The sequence below is a fragment of the Oncorhynchus masou genome, chromosome 24, assembly GCF_036934945.1.
Source record: "Oncorhynchus masou masou isolate Uvic2021 chromosome 24, UVic_Omas_1.1, whole genome shotgun sequence".
Classification (NCBI taxonomy): domain Eukaryota; kingdom Metazoa; phylum Chordata; class Actinopteri; order Salmoniformes; family Salmonidae; genus Oncorhynchus; species Oncorhynchus masou.
In genome coordinates, this window is record NC_088235.1 from 32,950,463 (window position 1) to 32,966,064 (window position 15,602).

Sequence of the window (15,602 nt, forward strand, 5' to 3'; positions counted from 1 at the left end):
GTGTGTAGTCTAGAGGGATGAATGAAGGTCTGTCTGATAGCCAAGTGCTCTTATGTCCCCTGGGTCATGTGTGTAGTCTAGAGGGATGAATGAAAGTCTGTCTGATAGCCTATTGCTTCTATGTCCCCTGGGTCATGTGTGTAGTCTAGAGGGATGAATGAAGGTCTGTCTGATAGCCAAGTGCTCTTATGTCCCCTGGGTCATGTGTGTAGTCTAGAGGGATGAATGAAAGTCTGTCTGATAGCCTATTGCTTCTATGTCCCCTGGGTCATGTGTGTAGTCTAGAGGGATGAATGAAAGTCTGTCTGATAGCCTATTGCTTCTATGTCCCCTGGGTCCTGTATGTACAGTCGTGGCCAAACGTTTTGAGAATGACACAAATATTAATGTTCACAGTCTGCTACATCAGTTTGTATGATGGCAAAATGCATATACTCCAGAATGTTATGAGTGATTACATAAATTGCAATTAATTGCAAAGTCCATCTTTGCCATGCAAATGAACTGAATCCCCCAAAAACATTTCTACTGCATTTCAGCCCTGCCACAAAAGGACCAGCTGACATGTCAGTGATTCTCTCATTAACACAGGTGTGAGTGTTGACGAGGACAAGGCTGGAGATCACTCTGTCATGCTGATTGAGTTCGAATAACACTGGAAGACTGGAACAAAAAAGTGCTTCACAGGCAAGGATACTGCTACCAGTAAGATTGCACCTAAATCAACCATTTTTCAGATCATCAAGAACTTCAAGGAGAGCGGTTCAATTGTTGTGAAGGCTTCAGGGCACCCAAGAAAGTCCAGCAAGCGCCAGGACCGTCTCCTAAAGTTGATTCAGCTGAGGGATTGGGGTACCACCAGTACAGAGCTTGCTCAGGAATGCCAGCTGGCAAGTGTGAGTGCATCTGCATGCACAGTGAGGCGAAGACTTTTGGAGGATGGCCTGGTGTCAAGAAGGGCAGCAAGGAATCCACTTCTACAGGAAAAACAACAGGGACAGTCTGACAGGCTGACATTGAGCATTCCAGGGTGGATTGCAGAGGTCTTGAAAAAGAAGGGTCAACACTGCAAATATTAACTCTGCATCTACTTCATGAAATTGTCAATAAAAGCCTTTGACACTTATGAAATGCTTGTAATTATATGTCAGTATTCCATAATAACATCTGACAAAAATATCTAAAGACACTGAAGCAGCAAACTTTGTGGAAATTAATATTTGTGTCATTCTCAAAACTTTTGGCCACGACTGTAGTCTAGAGGGACGTATTAAGGTCTGTCTGATAGACCGCTTCACCACTCGGGAGCACTAGGCTAAGACACTGCTTGAGTGTCTTAGACCAGTCAGTGCTTGAGATGTCACTACAGATACCCTGGTTCGAATCCAAGCTGTATCACAACTGGCTGTGTTTGGGAGTCCCATAGGGCAGCGCACAATTGGTCCAGTGTCATCTGGGTTTGGCTGGTGTAGGCCGTCATTGTAAATAAGAATTAGTTCTGACTTGCCTAGTTAAATAAATAAAAATGTCCCCTGGGTAGACAAATGAAGGTCTGTCTGATAGCCTTGTGCTCCTATGTCCCCTGGGTCATGTTTTATTAGAGTTAAAACATTTTAAAATGGGGAGGTCATAGCTGTCCAATTAGAAAACCGATATTTTACTTTTCCGTTACAAAAAGTTTTGCTGGTGGGCCCAATTGAACACTACCCTGCAACACTGCTGAACAGTTGTAGTGGTAGTCCAGTCCACTCAAGATACCTCCAGTCCTCCTATTTTGCCTACCTCATTAAGAGCACTGCAGCCAACATGGCACCTGGCCCACCCAAAACTCTGGCCAACAGCCCATTAAAACACTTGTCTACTCCTTTCTTTCTTTCTTTCTTTCTTTCTTTCTTTCTTTTCTGAACTTACCCACCTCTCTTTAGTGTAGTCTCTCCCTTAGCAACAAGAAATAACTGACACAGTGAGTACTAAGCCGGGGCTGCAAATCCTCTCCTGACTTAGACCACCTTTCCCCGCACTCCTCCTCCTTCCACCACTCCTCCTTTCCCAGGACCTCTGCCAAGGTTACAACAGCGATGGGAGAAGTGAGGGGAAACAAGGACAGCAGGGGAGGGACATGAGGTATGCATGAGAGGCTCCGTTGAGGAGAGAGAGAGACAGATCAGCAGAATTGCTTCTCCAGCTGAGCAACTGGATAAAACTGCCAATAAAACTTTGCACCCTGCCATGCTAACATCAGTCCAGACCCTTTGTGTTCAGGGTACAATGTGCAGGCTGATTTCCTCAGAGTCTGGACGTTGCCTATGAGTCTGTCCGTACAGCCGCTGGACACACCGAGCAGTCACTTTTATTTTAGTTTGTTGTCGGTCAGGAGGGAGGCACAAAAGGAGCTGACATGCAAAATGTACCAAAGGAGTGGAGGGAAGAACAGAGCGTGGGAGGAGGAAGAGACAAAGATGTTAAACCGTGGGAGGGTAGAGAGGCCTTGTTCCAAAAGAACACCGGTAACTCCAAACAGGACATGTCCACAGGGAAAGAGAAGAAGAATGGAGAGATGATGAATGGAGGGGGAAAGGGGATGGAGGGGACGGATAAAGAGTCGCTGATGATGGAGCTGACCCGTCTGGTTCAGAAGACAGTGAAGGAGAGTAGTTGGTGGGAGCGGAGAGGCATCGACATCACTATCCTGGCCCTCTCCTTTCTCCTGCTACCCCCAGGTAATCTATACACCCGTCTTACACACTTCATACACCCATATCACACACTTCATAAACCCGCCTCACACACTTCATACACCCATATCATACACTTCATAAACCCGCCTCACACACTTCATAAACCCGTCTCACACACTTCATAAACTCGTCTCACGCACACTTCATAAACTCGTCTCACACACTTCATACACCTGTCTCACACACTTCATACACCTGTCTCACACACTTCATACACTCGTCTCACACACTTCATACACCAGTCTCACACACTTCATACACACGTTTCACACTCCTTATAGTTCTTATCAAGGCAAACATATGGTATGCTATTACATGTTTATATAGTGTAGGTTTACCACATTCAGTTCATCCTACCTCCAGGTAAGACATCTACCTGCACACCACAATACATACACCTGTCTCACACTTTATAGTGGTCCTCTGTAGCTCAGATGGTAGAGCTTGGCGCTGGCAACGCCAGAATCATGGGTTTCAATTGTCGCTGAGGCCGCCCATTCGAAAAATATATGCATGACTAAGTCGCTTTCAATAAAAGTGTCTGCTAAATGGCATAATAGTATTATATTATGTTGTTTTAAAGGTAGGTAATACAGTATATATGTTATTATATGTTTATAAAGTGAGGTTTTAACACATTCAGTTCACCCTACCCCCAGGTAAGACACCTGTCTAACAACGGCAAAATTGGTTGAAATTAGGTCTTTTCAACCAGTTTCTCTCACTGGGTATTAGCCTGGTTAAACCAGTTTTTCTCACTGGGGATTAGCCTGGTTACACCAGTCTTTCTCACTTGGTATTAGCCTGGTTAAGCCAGTTTTTCTCACTGGGGATTAGCCTGGTTAAACCAGTCTTTCTCACTTGGTACTAGCCTGGTTAATCCAGTTTTTCTCACTGGCTATTAGCCTGGTTAATCCAGTTTTTCTCACTGGCTATTAGCCTGGTTAAACCAGTTTTTCTCACTTGGTATTAGCCTGGTTAAATCAGTATTTCTCACTGGGTATTATCCTGGTTAAACCAGTTTTTCTCACTGGGTATTAGCTTGGTTAAACCAGTCTTTCTCACTTGGTACTAGCCTGGTTAATCCAGTTTTTCTCACTGGCTATTAGCCTGGTTAATCCAGTTTTTCTCACTGGGTATTAGCCTGATTAAACCAGTCTTTCTCACTTGGTATTAGCCTGGTTAAACCAGTTTTTCTCACTGGGTATTAGCTTGGTTAAACCAGTCTTTCTCACTTGGTACTAGCCTGGTTAATCCAGTATTTCTCACTGGCTATTAGCCTGGTTAAACCAGTTTTTCTCACTGGGTATTAGCCTGGTTAAACCAGATAGAACGATGGGATCAATAATGAGAGCAGGATTCAGTCTGAAGAATATGTTTGTACAGCTTTACCACATAACGTGTAACATGCAAATGTGTTCTAAATACACAGGACATCATGTTATTAATCCATTGTGCCAGTATTAGATCTTGAGCACTAACCTGGAACTTGATGTTGAGACAGGGACAGAGCAGAAATATACATGTTCTAATGTATAAGTAGACCAGTACATGGCCTCAATGAAATACTGATTTCAACAAGGCTGCACACACACCACACACATGCTTGATGTCTGATAGGACAAGGGAGTATCTGAGTCTGTGACCTCTTTCTAGGTCATTGTGACTGGTATGTCACCAGAGGCTATGCTTAATTTGGCAGCTTGTTAACACACCCATTAAGGTTCATTGTTTGATTATCTTTGGAAATCAAAGTCTTTAGATTCTAAATGCTGTTATATTTACGATTAGAAAATTGCTTTACATGCTCTCCAATACCTACTTCAGATTTTTTATTGAACCTTTATTCATCCAGGAGGTCCCATTGAGGTCAGACTACCTATTTAACAATAGGGACCTGGCGAATAAAAACAATAAATAAAATAAAAACACTTAGCTCAAAACACAAAGATCAGCCAGTAAAGGGCCACATTTCTGTTTCTGCTATTTACAATGGCACGTAGCATTTTAGTAGCACTCTTCTCTGTGCTACTAATTATCTGTCAACACTGGACAGTCCAATACTGCCCTGGGGGTGTATTACTGTCAACATGGTGTTTTACTGACCTTGTGACTTATTGCCTCCCAATGATGCTCTTCGAAATAGGGGGTGGGGAAAAGTGGAACATTAGCGCCAGACAGATTTTTCTAGGAATAGATTGGCAATATCACCTAACCAAAGATCCCCCGCTCCAAGAGAGGCATAGTCCAGGTGAAGCCCATTGAGGTTGAATGCATTTGTCATGTATTCCAGAGTGCATGCATGAAGCTACTGCAAATAATACATAGTTGTATCATTTTAGTGTAAGTCACTTTGTAGTCTTCTAGGTCCATTATTTAGATATTGTTCCTAGCTCTTTCTCATGTTGGCATGACAACTTTGCAGGAGCAACCTATACCTGTGATGATAACCTGTACCCCTCCCTCACAACATGTACCCCCTCCCATCCCAACACCTCCCAAGTAGCGATCCAGTTACCCTCCTTCATCTGAGCATCTCCTTTCAGTGCTGTAACCCACACCTTGGTACCGCAGTAGGGAGGCGGCAAGGCATGGTCGGGCTCCAGACTGTTTGCTGACTGTGTTCTGGGGAGGGAGGGAGGTTATCCAACACTGTGAACAAAGCCATAAAACCTACCAGCTCCTGCATGGAGGAATTATCCACCATAATTTGCAAATAAATTAATTAAAAATCCTACAATGTGATTTTCTGGATTTTTTTCCCTCATTTTGTCTGTCATAGTTGAAGTGTACCTATGATGAAAATTACAGGCCTCTCTCATCTTTTTAAGTGGGAGAACTTGCACAATTGGTGGCTGAGTAAATACTTTTTTTGCCCCACTGTATGGGGCTTTGGTGACAAAATGGATGGCACGGTGATAGACTGCATCCAATTTGCTGAGTAGAGTGTTGGAGGCTATTTTGTAAATGACATCGCCGAAGTCGAGGATTGGTAGGATAGTCAGTTTTACGAGGGTATGTTTTTCAGCATGAGTGAAGGATGCTTTGTTTTGCGAAATAGGAAGCCGATTCTAGATTTAATTTTGGATTGGCGATGCTTAATGTGAGTCTGGAAGGAGAGTTTACTGGATGGACGGGCAGGTGTGGGCAGCGATCGGTTGAAGAGCATGCATTTAGTTTTACCTGCATTGAAAGAGCAGTTGGAGGACACGGAAGGAGAGTTGTATGGCATTGAAGCTCGTCTGGAGGTTAGTTAACACAGTGTCCAAAGAAGGGCCAGACGTATACAAAATGGTGACATCAGCTTAGAGGTGGATCAGAGAATCACCAGCAGCAAGAGCGACATCATTGATGTACACAGAGAAAAGAGTCGGCCCGAGAATTGAACCCTGTGGTACCCCCATAGAGACTGCCAGAGGTCCGGACAACAGGCACTCCGATTTGTAGTTGGTGAACCAGGCGAGGCAGTCATTTGAGAAACCAAGGTTTCACATAAGAATGTGGTGATTGACAGAGTCGAAAGCCTTGACCAGGTCGATGAATACAGCTGCACAGTATTGTCTCTTGTCTCTTATGATATTGTTTAGGACTTTGAGCGTGGCTGAGGTGCACCCATGACCAGCTCTGAAACCAGATTGCATAGCGGAGAAGGTACGAATTCGAAATGGTCGGCGATCTGTTTGTTAACTTGGCTTTCGAAGACCTTAGAAAGGCAGAGTAGGATTGATATAGGACTGTAGCAGTTTGGGTCTAGAGTGTCTCTCCCTTTGAAGACGAGGATGACCAGGGCAGCTTTACAATCTTTGGGGATCTCAGACGATACGAAAGAGTTTGAACAGGCTAGTAATAGTAATAATATGGGCTTGCAACATTTTCAGAGGATAATTTTAGAAAGAGAGGGTCCAGATTGTCTGGCTCGGCTGATTTGTAGGGGTCCAGATTTTGCAGCTCTTTCAGAACATCAGTTATCTGGATTTGGGTGATGCCGAAACGGGGGAGGCTTGGGGGGTGCAGGGCTGTTGACCCGGGTAGGGGTAGCCAGGTGGAAAGCATGGCCAGCCGTAGAAAAATGCTTTTTGAAATTCTCAGGTATCATGGATTTATCGGTGGTGACAGTGTTTCCTAGCCTCAGTCAGTGGGCAGCTGGGAGGAGGTACTTTTATTCTCCATGAATTTTACAGTGTCCCAGAACTTTTTGGAGTTTGTGCTACAGGATGCAAATTGTTGTGTGAAAAAGCTAGCTTTCCTAACTGCCTGTATATATTGGTTCCTAACTTCCTTAAAAAGTTGCAGATGTCAGTCATCTGGCCAAGCAAGGTCCACCACAGGAGAAAGATCAGGAACATCCACATGCTTGACTGCAGAACAGAATGTTCAAGCAACCTGTTCTAGAATGTGTTTCAAATGGAAGGTGTAGAGTAGAGTGGAACATTGTCTATAGTTTGGCAAGACAATGACCATAGGAGTTGGCAAGACCGCACAAACAGATCTGGGACCAGGCAAATGCTAACATATTTATGCTAACATACAGTGCCTTGCGAAAGTATTCGCCCCCCTTGAACTTTGCGACCTTTTGCCACATTTCAGGCTTCAAACATAAAGATATAAAACTGTATTTTTTGTGAAGAACCAACAACAAGTGGGACACAATCATGAAGTGGAAAGACATTTATTGGATATTTCAAACTTTTTTAACAAATCAAAAACTGAAAAATTGGGCGTGCAAAATTATTCAGCCCCTTTACTTTCAGTGCAGCAAACTCTCTCCAGAAGTTCAGTGAGGATCTCTGAATGATCCAATGTTGACCGAAATGACTAATGATGATAAATACAATCCACCTGTGTGTAATCAAGTCTCCGTATAAATGCACCTGCACTGCGATAGTCTCAGAGGTCCGTTAAAAGCGCAGAGAGCATCATGAAGAACAAGGAACACACCAGGCAGGTCCGAGATACTGTTGTGAAGAAGTTTAAAGCCGGATTTGGATACAAAAAGATTTCCCAAGCTTTAAACAGCCAAGGTAGCACTGTGCAAGCGATAATATTGAAATGGAAGGAGTATCAGACCACTGCAAATCTACCAAGACCTGGCCGTCCCTCTAAACTTTCAGCTCATACAAGGAGAAGACTGATCAGAGATGCAGCCAAGAGGCCCATGATCTCTCTGGATGAACTGCAGAGATCTACAGCTGAGGTGGGAGACTCTGTCCATAGGACAACAATCAGTCGTATATTGCACAAATCTGGCCTTTATGGAAGTGGCAGAAGAAAGCCATTTCTTAAAGATATCCATAAAAAGTGTTGTTTAAAGTTTGCCACAAGCCACCTGGGAGACACACCAAACATGTGGAAGAAGGTGCTCTGGTCAGATGAAACCAAAATTGAACTTTTTGGCAACAATGCAAATCTTATGTTTGGCGTAAAAGCAACACAGCCCATAACCCTGAACACACCATCCCCACTGTCAAACATGGTGGAGGCAGCATCATGGTTTGGACCTGCTTTTCTTCAGCAGGGACAGGGAAGATGGTTCAAATTGATGGGAAGATGGATGGAGCCAAATACAGGACCATTCTGGAAGAAAACCTTATGGAGTCTGCAAAAGACCTGAGACTGGGACGGAGATTTGTCTTCCAACAAGACAATGATCCAAAACATAAAGCAAAATCTACAATTGAATGGTTCAAAAATAAACATATCCAGGTGTTAGAATGGCCAAGTCAAAGTCCAGACCTGAATCCAATTGAGAATCTGTGGAAAGAACTGAAAACTGCTGTTCACAAATGCTCTCCATACAACCTCACTGAGCTCGAGCTGTTTTGCAAGGAGGAATGGGAAAAAATGTCAGTCTTTCGATGTGCAAAACTGATAGAGACATACCTCAAGCGACTTGCAGCTGTAATCGCAGCAAAAGGTGGTGCTACAAAGTATTAATTTAAGGGGGCTGAATAATTTTGCACGCCCAATTTTTCAGTTTTTGATTTGTTAAAGTTTGAAATATCCAATAAATGTCGTTCCACTTCATGATTGTGTCCCACTTGTTGTTGATTCTTCACAAAAAAATACAGTTTTATATCTTTATGTTTGAAGCCTGAAATGTGGCAAAAGGTCGCAAAGTTCAAGGGGGCCGAATACTTTCGCAAGGCACTGTATGTATTCTACAGATCTAAGCTACTCTCCATATTGTGGAATATTTGCATTTAGAACAACATGTAAACTTGCTATCCTTTGTTTGACTCCTATTCTCTACCATTATCCCTCTATCCTCATCTCCTTGTTTCCTCAACCCCATCTCCCCCTCTCCTTAACCCCATCTCCCCATCTCCCTCTCTCCTCCAGCATTCCTGCTGCTTGGTTCGTCCCAGGCCCCGGTGTTTGTCCTGGGCATGGTGCTAATGGGCGTGTCCCATGCTGTCATCACCATCAAGGGCACCCATCTGGCAAGTCACGGATCGCTGAGCGAGTCCCCTACCTGGGCCGATGTCTGGGCTGTGTTTTTCATAGAGGTAAGAGAGAGATTGAGAGAGAGAGAGAATGGATTGTTGAGGGAGGGAGGGACGGAGAGAGAGAGAGAGAGAGAGAGAGAACTTCCTGTTAGCCAAAGCTTCATCAATTCAACCACAGTAGCCAAATCAAGCTGGGTTTAATCTCTCTTGAATTTGGGTTACTTTTGTTCATTGACACAACATTTTATCCTTTCACCAGACATTATATTACAGATGAGGGAGGCAGGTAGCCTAGCGTTTAGGAGCGCTGGGCCAGAAACAAAATGGTCCTTGGATTGATTCCCCTTGACAACCACGTGAAAAATCTGTCAATATGCCCCTGAGCTAGGCACTTAACTCCAATTGCCCCTGTAAATTGCTCTGGATAAGAGTGTCTACTAAAATGTAATAACATAACTGCTGGACTTTGTCCTTAATTAGGCCTGTTTTTTCAAGCTAGTCATTCAGCTATCAGTCACTTACGTGTCAAGTATCTATGTTCATGACACACTTGTCTGGATATCGATCCCCATGTCTGTGCCATTCTCTTCCATAGTGCTCTATGAAAATATAAACATGTTTGTCTTTGCATTTTCTAGTGTTGTTTCATCACACATCTTGATCACAAGTCTGTCTGTCTGTCTGTCTGTCTGTCTGTCTGTCTGTCTGTCTGTCTGTCTGTCTGTCTGTCTGTCTGTCTGTCTGTCTGTCTGTCTGTCTGTCTGTCTGTCTGTGTGTGTGTACAGGTGTGTGGGTCTTTCACAGCAAGGGCAGGTGTAATAGGCCACATTAAGATGCACCATGCCCACACCAACGTGATCGGCCTGGGTGACTCCAGCACCTGGAAGATACCCTACCTGCCCCGGGGTGTATACCTGTTCATTGCCCCCCTGGCTGTACCTGTTATCACTCCTCTGGTGGCACTAGGTGAGGCACAGCCAGGGTCTGTGTGTATGTTTTTCCATAGGTAGTGTCTACCTGTTCACTATCTAAGACACATAATGCTCTGTCTCTGTTATGCTACTGTTGTTTTGAAACAGGAACATGTTGATACAGTGCTTTCGGAAAGTATTCAGACCCCTTGACGTTTTCCAATTTTTTTTCAGGTTATCAATCTACTAACAATATCCTATAATGACAAAGCATTTTTTTTGTGCTAATTTATAAAATAAGATAAACGTAAATGTTACATTTACATAACTATTCAGACCCTCACTCAGTACTTTGTTGAAGCTCCTTTGTCAGCGATTACAGTTTTGAGTCTTATTAGGTATGACGCTACAAGCTTGGCACACCTGTATTTGTTTCTCCCATTCTTTTCTGCAGATCCTCTCAAGCTCAGTCAGGTTGGATAGAGAGTGTTGCTGCACAGCTATTTTCAGGTCTCTCCAGAGATGTTTGTTCCCGGGTTCAAGCCGAGGCTCTGACTGGGTCAATCAAGGACATTCATAGACTTGTCCCGAAACCACTCCTGCGTTGTCTTGGCTGTGTACTTAGGGTTGTTGTCCTGTTGGAAGGTGAACCTTGGCCCAGTCTGAGGTCTTGAGCACTCTGGAGCACGTTTTCATCAAGGATCTCTCTGTACTTTGCTCCGTTCATCTTTGCCTCAATCCTGACTAGTCGCCCAGTCTCTGCCGCTGAAAAACCCCCACAGCATGATGCTTCCACCAACATGCTTCACCGTAGGGATGGTGCCAGGTTTCCTCCAGACGTTACGCATGGCATTCAGGCCAAAGAGTTCAATCTTGGTTTCATCAGACCAGAGAATCTTGTTTCTCATGGTCTGAGAGTCTTTAGTTGCATTTTGGCAAACTCCATGCGGGCTGTCATGTGCCTTTTACTGAGGAGTGGTTTCATTCTGGTCACTTTACCATAAAGGCCTGATTGGTGGAGTGCTGCAGAGATGGTTGTCCTTCTGGAAGGTTCTCCCATCTCCACAGAACTCCTCCCGGGGCACCTCGCCGACCAAGTCCCTTCTCCCGAGATTGCTCAGTTTGGCAGGGCGGCCAGCTCAAGGAAGAGTTTTGGTGGTTCCAAACTCCTTCCATTTATGAATGATGGAGGCCACTGTGTTCTTGGGGACCTTCAATGCTACAGATGTTTTTTGGTACCCTTCCCCAGATCTGTGCCTCGACACAAGCCTGTCTCAGAGCTCTACGGACAATTTCTTCGACCTCATGACTTGGTTTTTGCTCCGACATTCACTGTCAACTGTGGGACATTATATAGACAGGTGTGTGCCTTTCCAAGAGGTTAACAAACCTTCAGGTAAATTACAAAACAAATGAAACTTTTATGTTGGAACAGGTGTCATGAACACACTATTCTTCCACGTAGAAATCATTTGATGTTTTGTTGATGGTGTTGGAAAACGCTGTCTCAGGCGACGCTCCAGAATCTCCCATAAGTAGTGATGTTACGTTTTATACTGGATGTCCGAGGCCTACATTTAAATCGCTAACGCCTCGATCACACCTACAAGGTCATTGTGCAAAATGGTACACAACCTTATCTGAATATGTGTGCAACAAATGCTAAACATTCACCTTCTGCTGCCATTTCTGTCAAGCTGTCTACACATACAATTTGTTTGATAAATCCAACACATGCAGCACACAGAACCAGTAGCGGTGCGTGGGTAAAATCAATGGGGAAGCCAAGGCAGAAAAAAACATGTGTTGTGATAATTGTGTTGTTTGCTCTATAAACTGTTAGTTCATGTGAATTGCAACCGTGACATATGCCTAAGGCCTAGTCAATAAGAAGACAGTGGCAGAATGCAATTAACTACACATTTGTTTCATCACAAAACCGGAGAGCAACATCTGTCCGGTGAAGTCCACAATGCATATTGCATGTAAGAAACTGAGGTCAGGACTTTGTGATGGCCACTCCAAGCTTTAACTTCCTGACTGATGTCTTGAGATTTTGCTTCAATATATCCCCATAATTGTCCTCCCTCATGATGCCATCTATTTTGTGAAGTGCACCAGTCCCTCCTGCAGCAAAGCACCCACACAACATGATGCTGCCACCCCCTGTGCTTCACGATTGGGATGGTGTTCTTCGGCTTGCAAGCATCCCCCTTTTTCCTCAAAACATAACAATGGTCATTATGGCCAAACAGTTCTATTTTTTGTTTCATCAGACCAGAGGAAATTTCTCCAAAAACTATGATCTTTGTCCCCATGTAGTCTGGCTTTTTTATGGCGGTTTTGGAGGAGTGGCTTCTTACTTGCTGAGCGGCCTAAACAGGTTATGTCGATATAGGACTCGTTTTACTGTGGATATAGATACTTTTGTACCTGTTTCCTCCAGCAAAGTATGTTCATCTCTAGGTAACAGAACACGTCTCCTTCCTGAGCGGTATGACGGCTGCATGGTCCCATGGTGTTTATACTTGCATACTATTGTTTGTACAGATGAACTTGGCACCTCCAGGCGTTTGGAAATTGTTCCCAAGGATGAAGCAGACTTGTGGAGGTCTGCATTTTTTTTTCTGAGGTCTTGGCTGATTTCTTTTGATTTTCCCATGACGTCAAGCAAAGAGGCACTGAGTTTGAAGGGAGACCTTGAAATACATCCACAGGTACAATTGACTCAAATGATGTCAATTAGCCTATCAGAAGCTTCTAAAGCCATGACATCATTTTCTGGAATTTTCCAAGCTGTTTAAAGGAACAGTCAACTTAGTGTATGTAAACCTCTGACCCACTGGAATTGTGATACAGTGAATTATAAGTGAAATAATCTGTCTGTAAACAATTGTTGAAAAAATGACTTGTGCCATGCACAAAGTAGATGTCCTAACCGACTTGCCAAAACTATAGTTTGTTAACAAGGAATTTGTGGAGTGGTTGAAAAACGAGTTTTAATGACTCCGACCTAAGTGTATGTAAACCTCTGACTTCAAATGTAAGTAAAACCACAAGTCCAAATCCCTACCTCCATCCGTGGCTAATTTAGGATAGGGCCAATTTTAGCTAGCTAGCTACCAGAGGACAACAAAACAACAAGATGTTTCTATCGATGACATATTTCTCTGAAGCTTCCGTGAACACTTTTTTTTATGCACCAGGACCATTCCCAGTTGAGCTCACTCAGTTTAGCTCAACGCAGATTGGCTATTATTTTATTTAAAAAATGTATTTCAAGGGAGGCCAAATGCTCACTGGCTTTCCTTGCATTCATTACCTATGAGGCAAAAATGTCATACTCTTTATGACCAGACCGCATCAGATAGATGGCCTACACATCCAGAGACAAAGGCGTGCTGTTTTTCTTTATCCAGTGTGATACATTCAGAGATGAAAAAAAAAATGTATTGGTCAATTTTTTGAAGAAGCCAGGCTTTCCTTGGCATCCATGAATACATGCCACTGCACAGAACGTGCTACAACTGCCTCTGCAATGCATTGCTGCAAGGCAAACGCAGCATTCCATTGGAAATGAATGTACTTCTGATGTACCATAATGCAATGATGCTGTGTGTGATTGAGGTGTAAGCAGTTTTTCACCCAATTAGTTTGGTATTGGTTTTGGTAGAAGATAAAAAGGCTACCCTGCGCAGGTGCTCTGCGTGTGCAACATCATCTATAATAACTTTGCTGTTCTAAATTATTTTGACCAGCAGGTGCCTCTAGTGTACAACATGTTGATCAAGGCCTGCAGTAATGAACCAATGTCAGACACAATTGGCAGGAAACACTCAATGCTTCAGGAAGCTTCCTTTCCCCATAACCACCTGTCAGTGTTCAATTGGGTTGAGATCTGGTGACTGAGACGCCCATGGCATATGGCTTACATTGTTTCCATGCTCATCAAAACATTCAGTGACCATTCGTGTCCTGTCATCCTATGGGGGCTTAGCTATGGAAGCAAAATGAATGGCCAAAATAATGGTGTGTCCAGCATTTTTATACATGACTCTAAGCATGATTGGATGTTTATTGCTTAATTAATTCAAGAACCAAAACTTTGTGGAAGCATCTGCATTCAATATACTTTGTATTCCTCATTTACTCAAGTGTTCATTATTTTGGCAGTTACCTGTATACTTCAAGTTGCAACCCATATTTCTTTCAACACTCAACTTACTTTTCCCCTTTGGTTAAACCTAATAAAGAACATATAAACTAATACACTGAGTGTACAAAACATTAGGAACACCTTTGTAATATGGAGTTGCACCCCCATCTTTTGCCCTCAAAACAGACTCAATTCGTCTGGGCATGGACTCAATGTGTTGAAAGTATTTCACAGGGATGCTCACGCTTGTTGACTCCAATGCTTCCCACTGTTGTGTCAAGCTGGCTGGATGTCCTTTCGGTGGTGGACCATTCTTGATACATACGGGGAACTGTTGAGCATGAAAAACCCAACAGTGTTGCAGTTTTTGACACAAATCGGTGTACCCCGTTCAAGGGCACTTCAATCTTTTATCTTGCCATTCACCCTCTGAATGGCACACATACACAATCCATGTCAAAAGGCTCAAAAATCCTTCTGAACGTGGAGGAGAGATTGACTTCATCAAATCAAAGTGTATCTGTCACGTGCGCCGAATACAACCGATATAGATCTTACAGTGAAATGCTTACTTACAGGCTCTAACCAATAGTGCACAAAAGGTATTATGTGAACAATAGGTAAGTAAAGAAATAAAAACAACAGTTACAAGACAGTGAAAAATAACAGTAGTGAGGCTATAACAGTAGCGAGTCTACATACAGGCACCGGTTAGACAGGCTGATTGAGGTAGTATGTACATGTAGATATGATTGAAATGACTATGCATATATGATAAACAGAGAGTAGCAGTAGCATAAAAGAGGGGTTGGCGGGTGGTGGGTGGCGGGACACAATGCAGATAGCCTGGTTAGCCAATGTGCGGGAGCTCTGGTTGGTCGGGCTAATTGAGGTAGTATGTACATGACCGTATAGTTAAAGTGACTATGCATATATGATAAACAGAGAGTAGCAGCAGCGTAAAATGGTGGTTGGGGGGAGGCACACAATGCAAACAGTCCAGGTAGCCATTTGATTACCTGTTCAGGAGTCTTATGGCTTGGGGGTAAAAACTGTTGAGAAGCCTTTTTGTCCTAGACGTGGCACTCTGGTACCGCTTGCCATGCAGTAGTAGAGAGAACAGTCTATGACTGGGGTGGCTGGGGTCTTTGACAATTTTTAGCGCCTTCCTCTGACACCGCCTGGTGTAGAGGTCCTGGATGGCAGGCAGCTTAGCCCCAGTGATGTACTGGGCTGTATGCACTACAGTCTTTAGTGCCTTGCGGTCGGAGTCGGAGCAATTGCCGCACCAGGCAGTGATGCAACCAGTCAGGATGCTCTCAATGTTGCAGCTGTAGAACCTTTTGAGGAT

The 15,602-nt window shown here is 43.6% G+C and overlaps 1 protein-coding gene across 1 annotated transcript in view; it reads left to right on the forward strand.

Moving 5' to 3' along the window:
• The first annotated feature begins 2,218 nt into the window (after window positions 1-2,218).
• LOC135512060 (fatty acid desaturase 6-like) overlaps window positions 2,219-15,602 on the forward strand; it is a 33,980-nt gene continuing 20,596 nt past the window's right edge. The window contains exons 1-3 of the mRNA XM_064933672.1: window positions 2,219-2,720; window positions 9,078-9,244; window positions 9,970-10,150. Coding sequence (XP_064789744.1) covers window positions 2,399-2,720; window positions 9,078-9,244; window positions 9,970-10,150 — 670 coding nt within the window. The 5' untranslated portion in view covers window positions 2,219-2,398. The remainder of the gene's footprint in view (window positions 2,721-9,077; window positions 9,245-9,969; window positions 10,151-15,602) is intronic.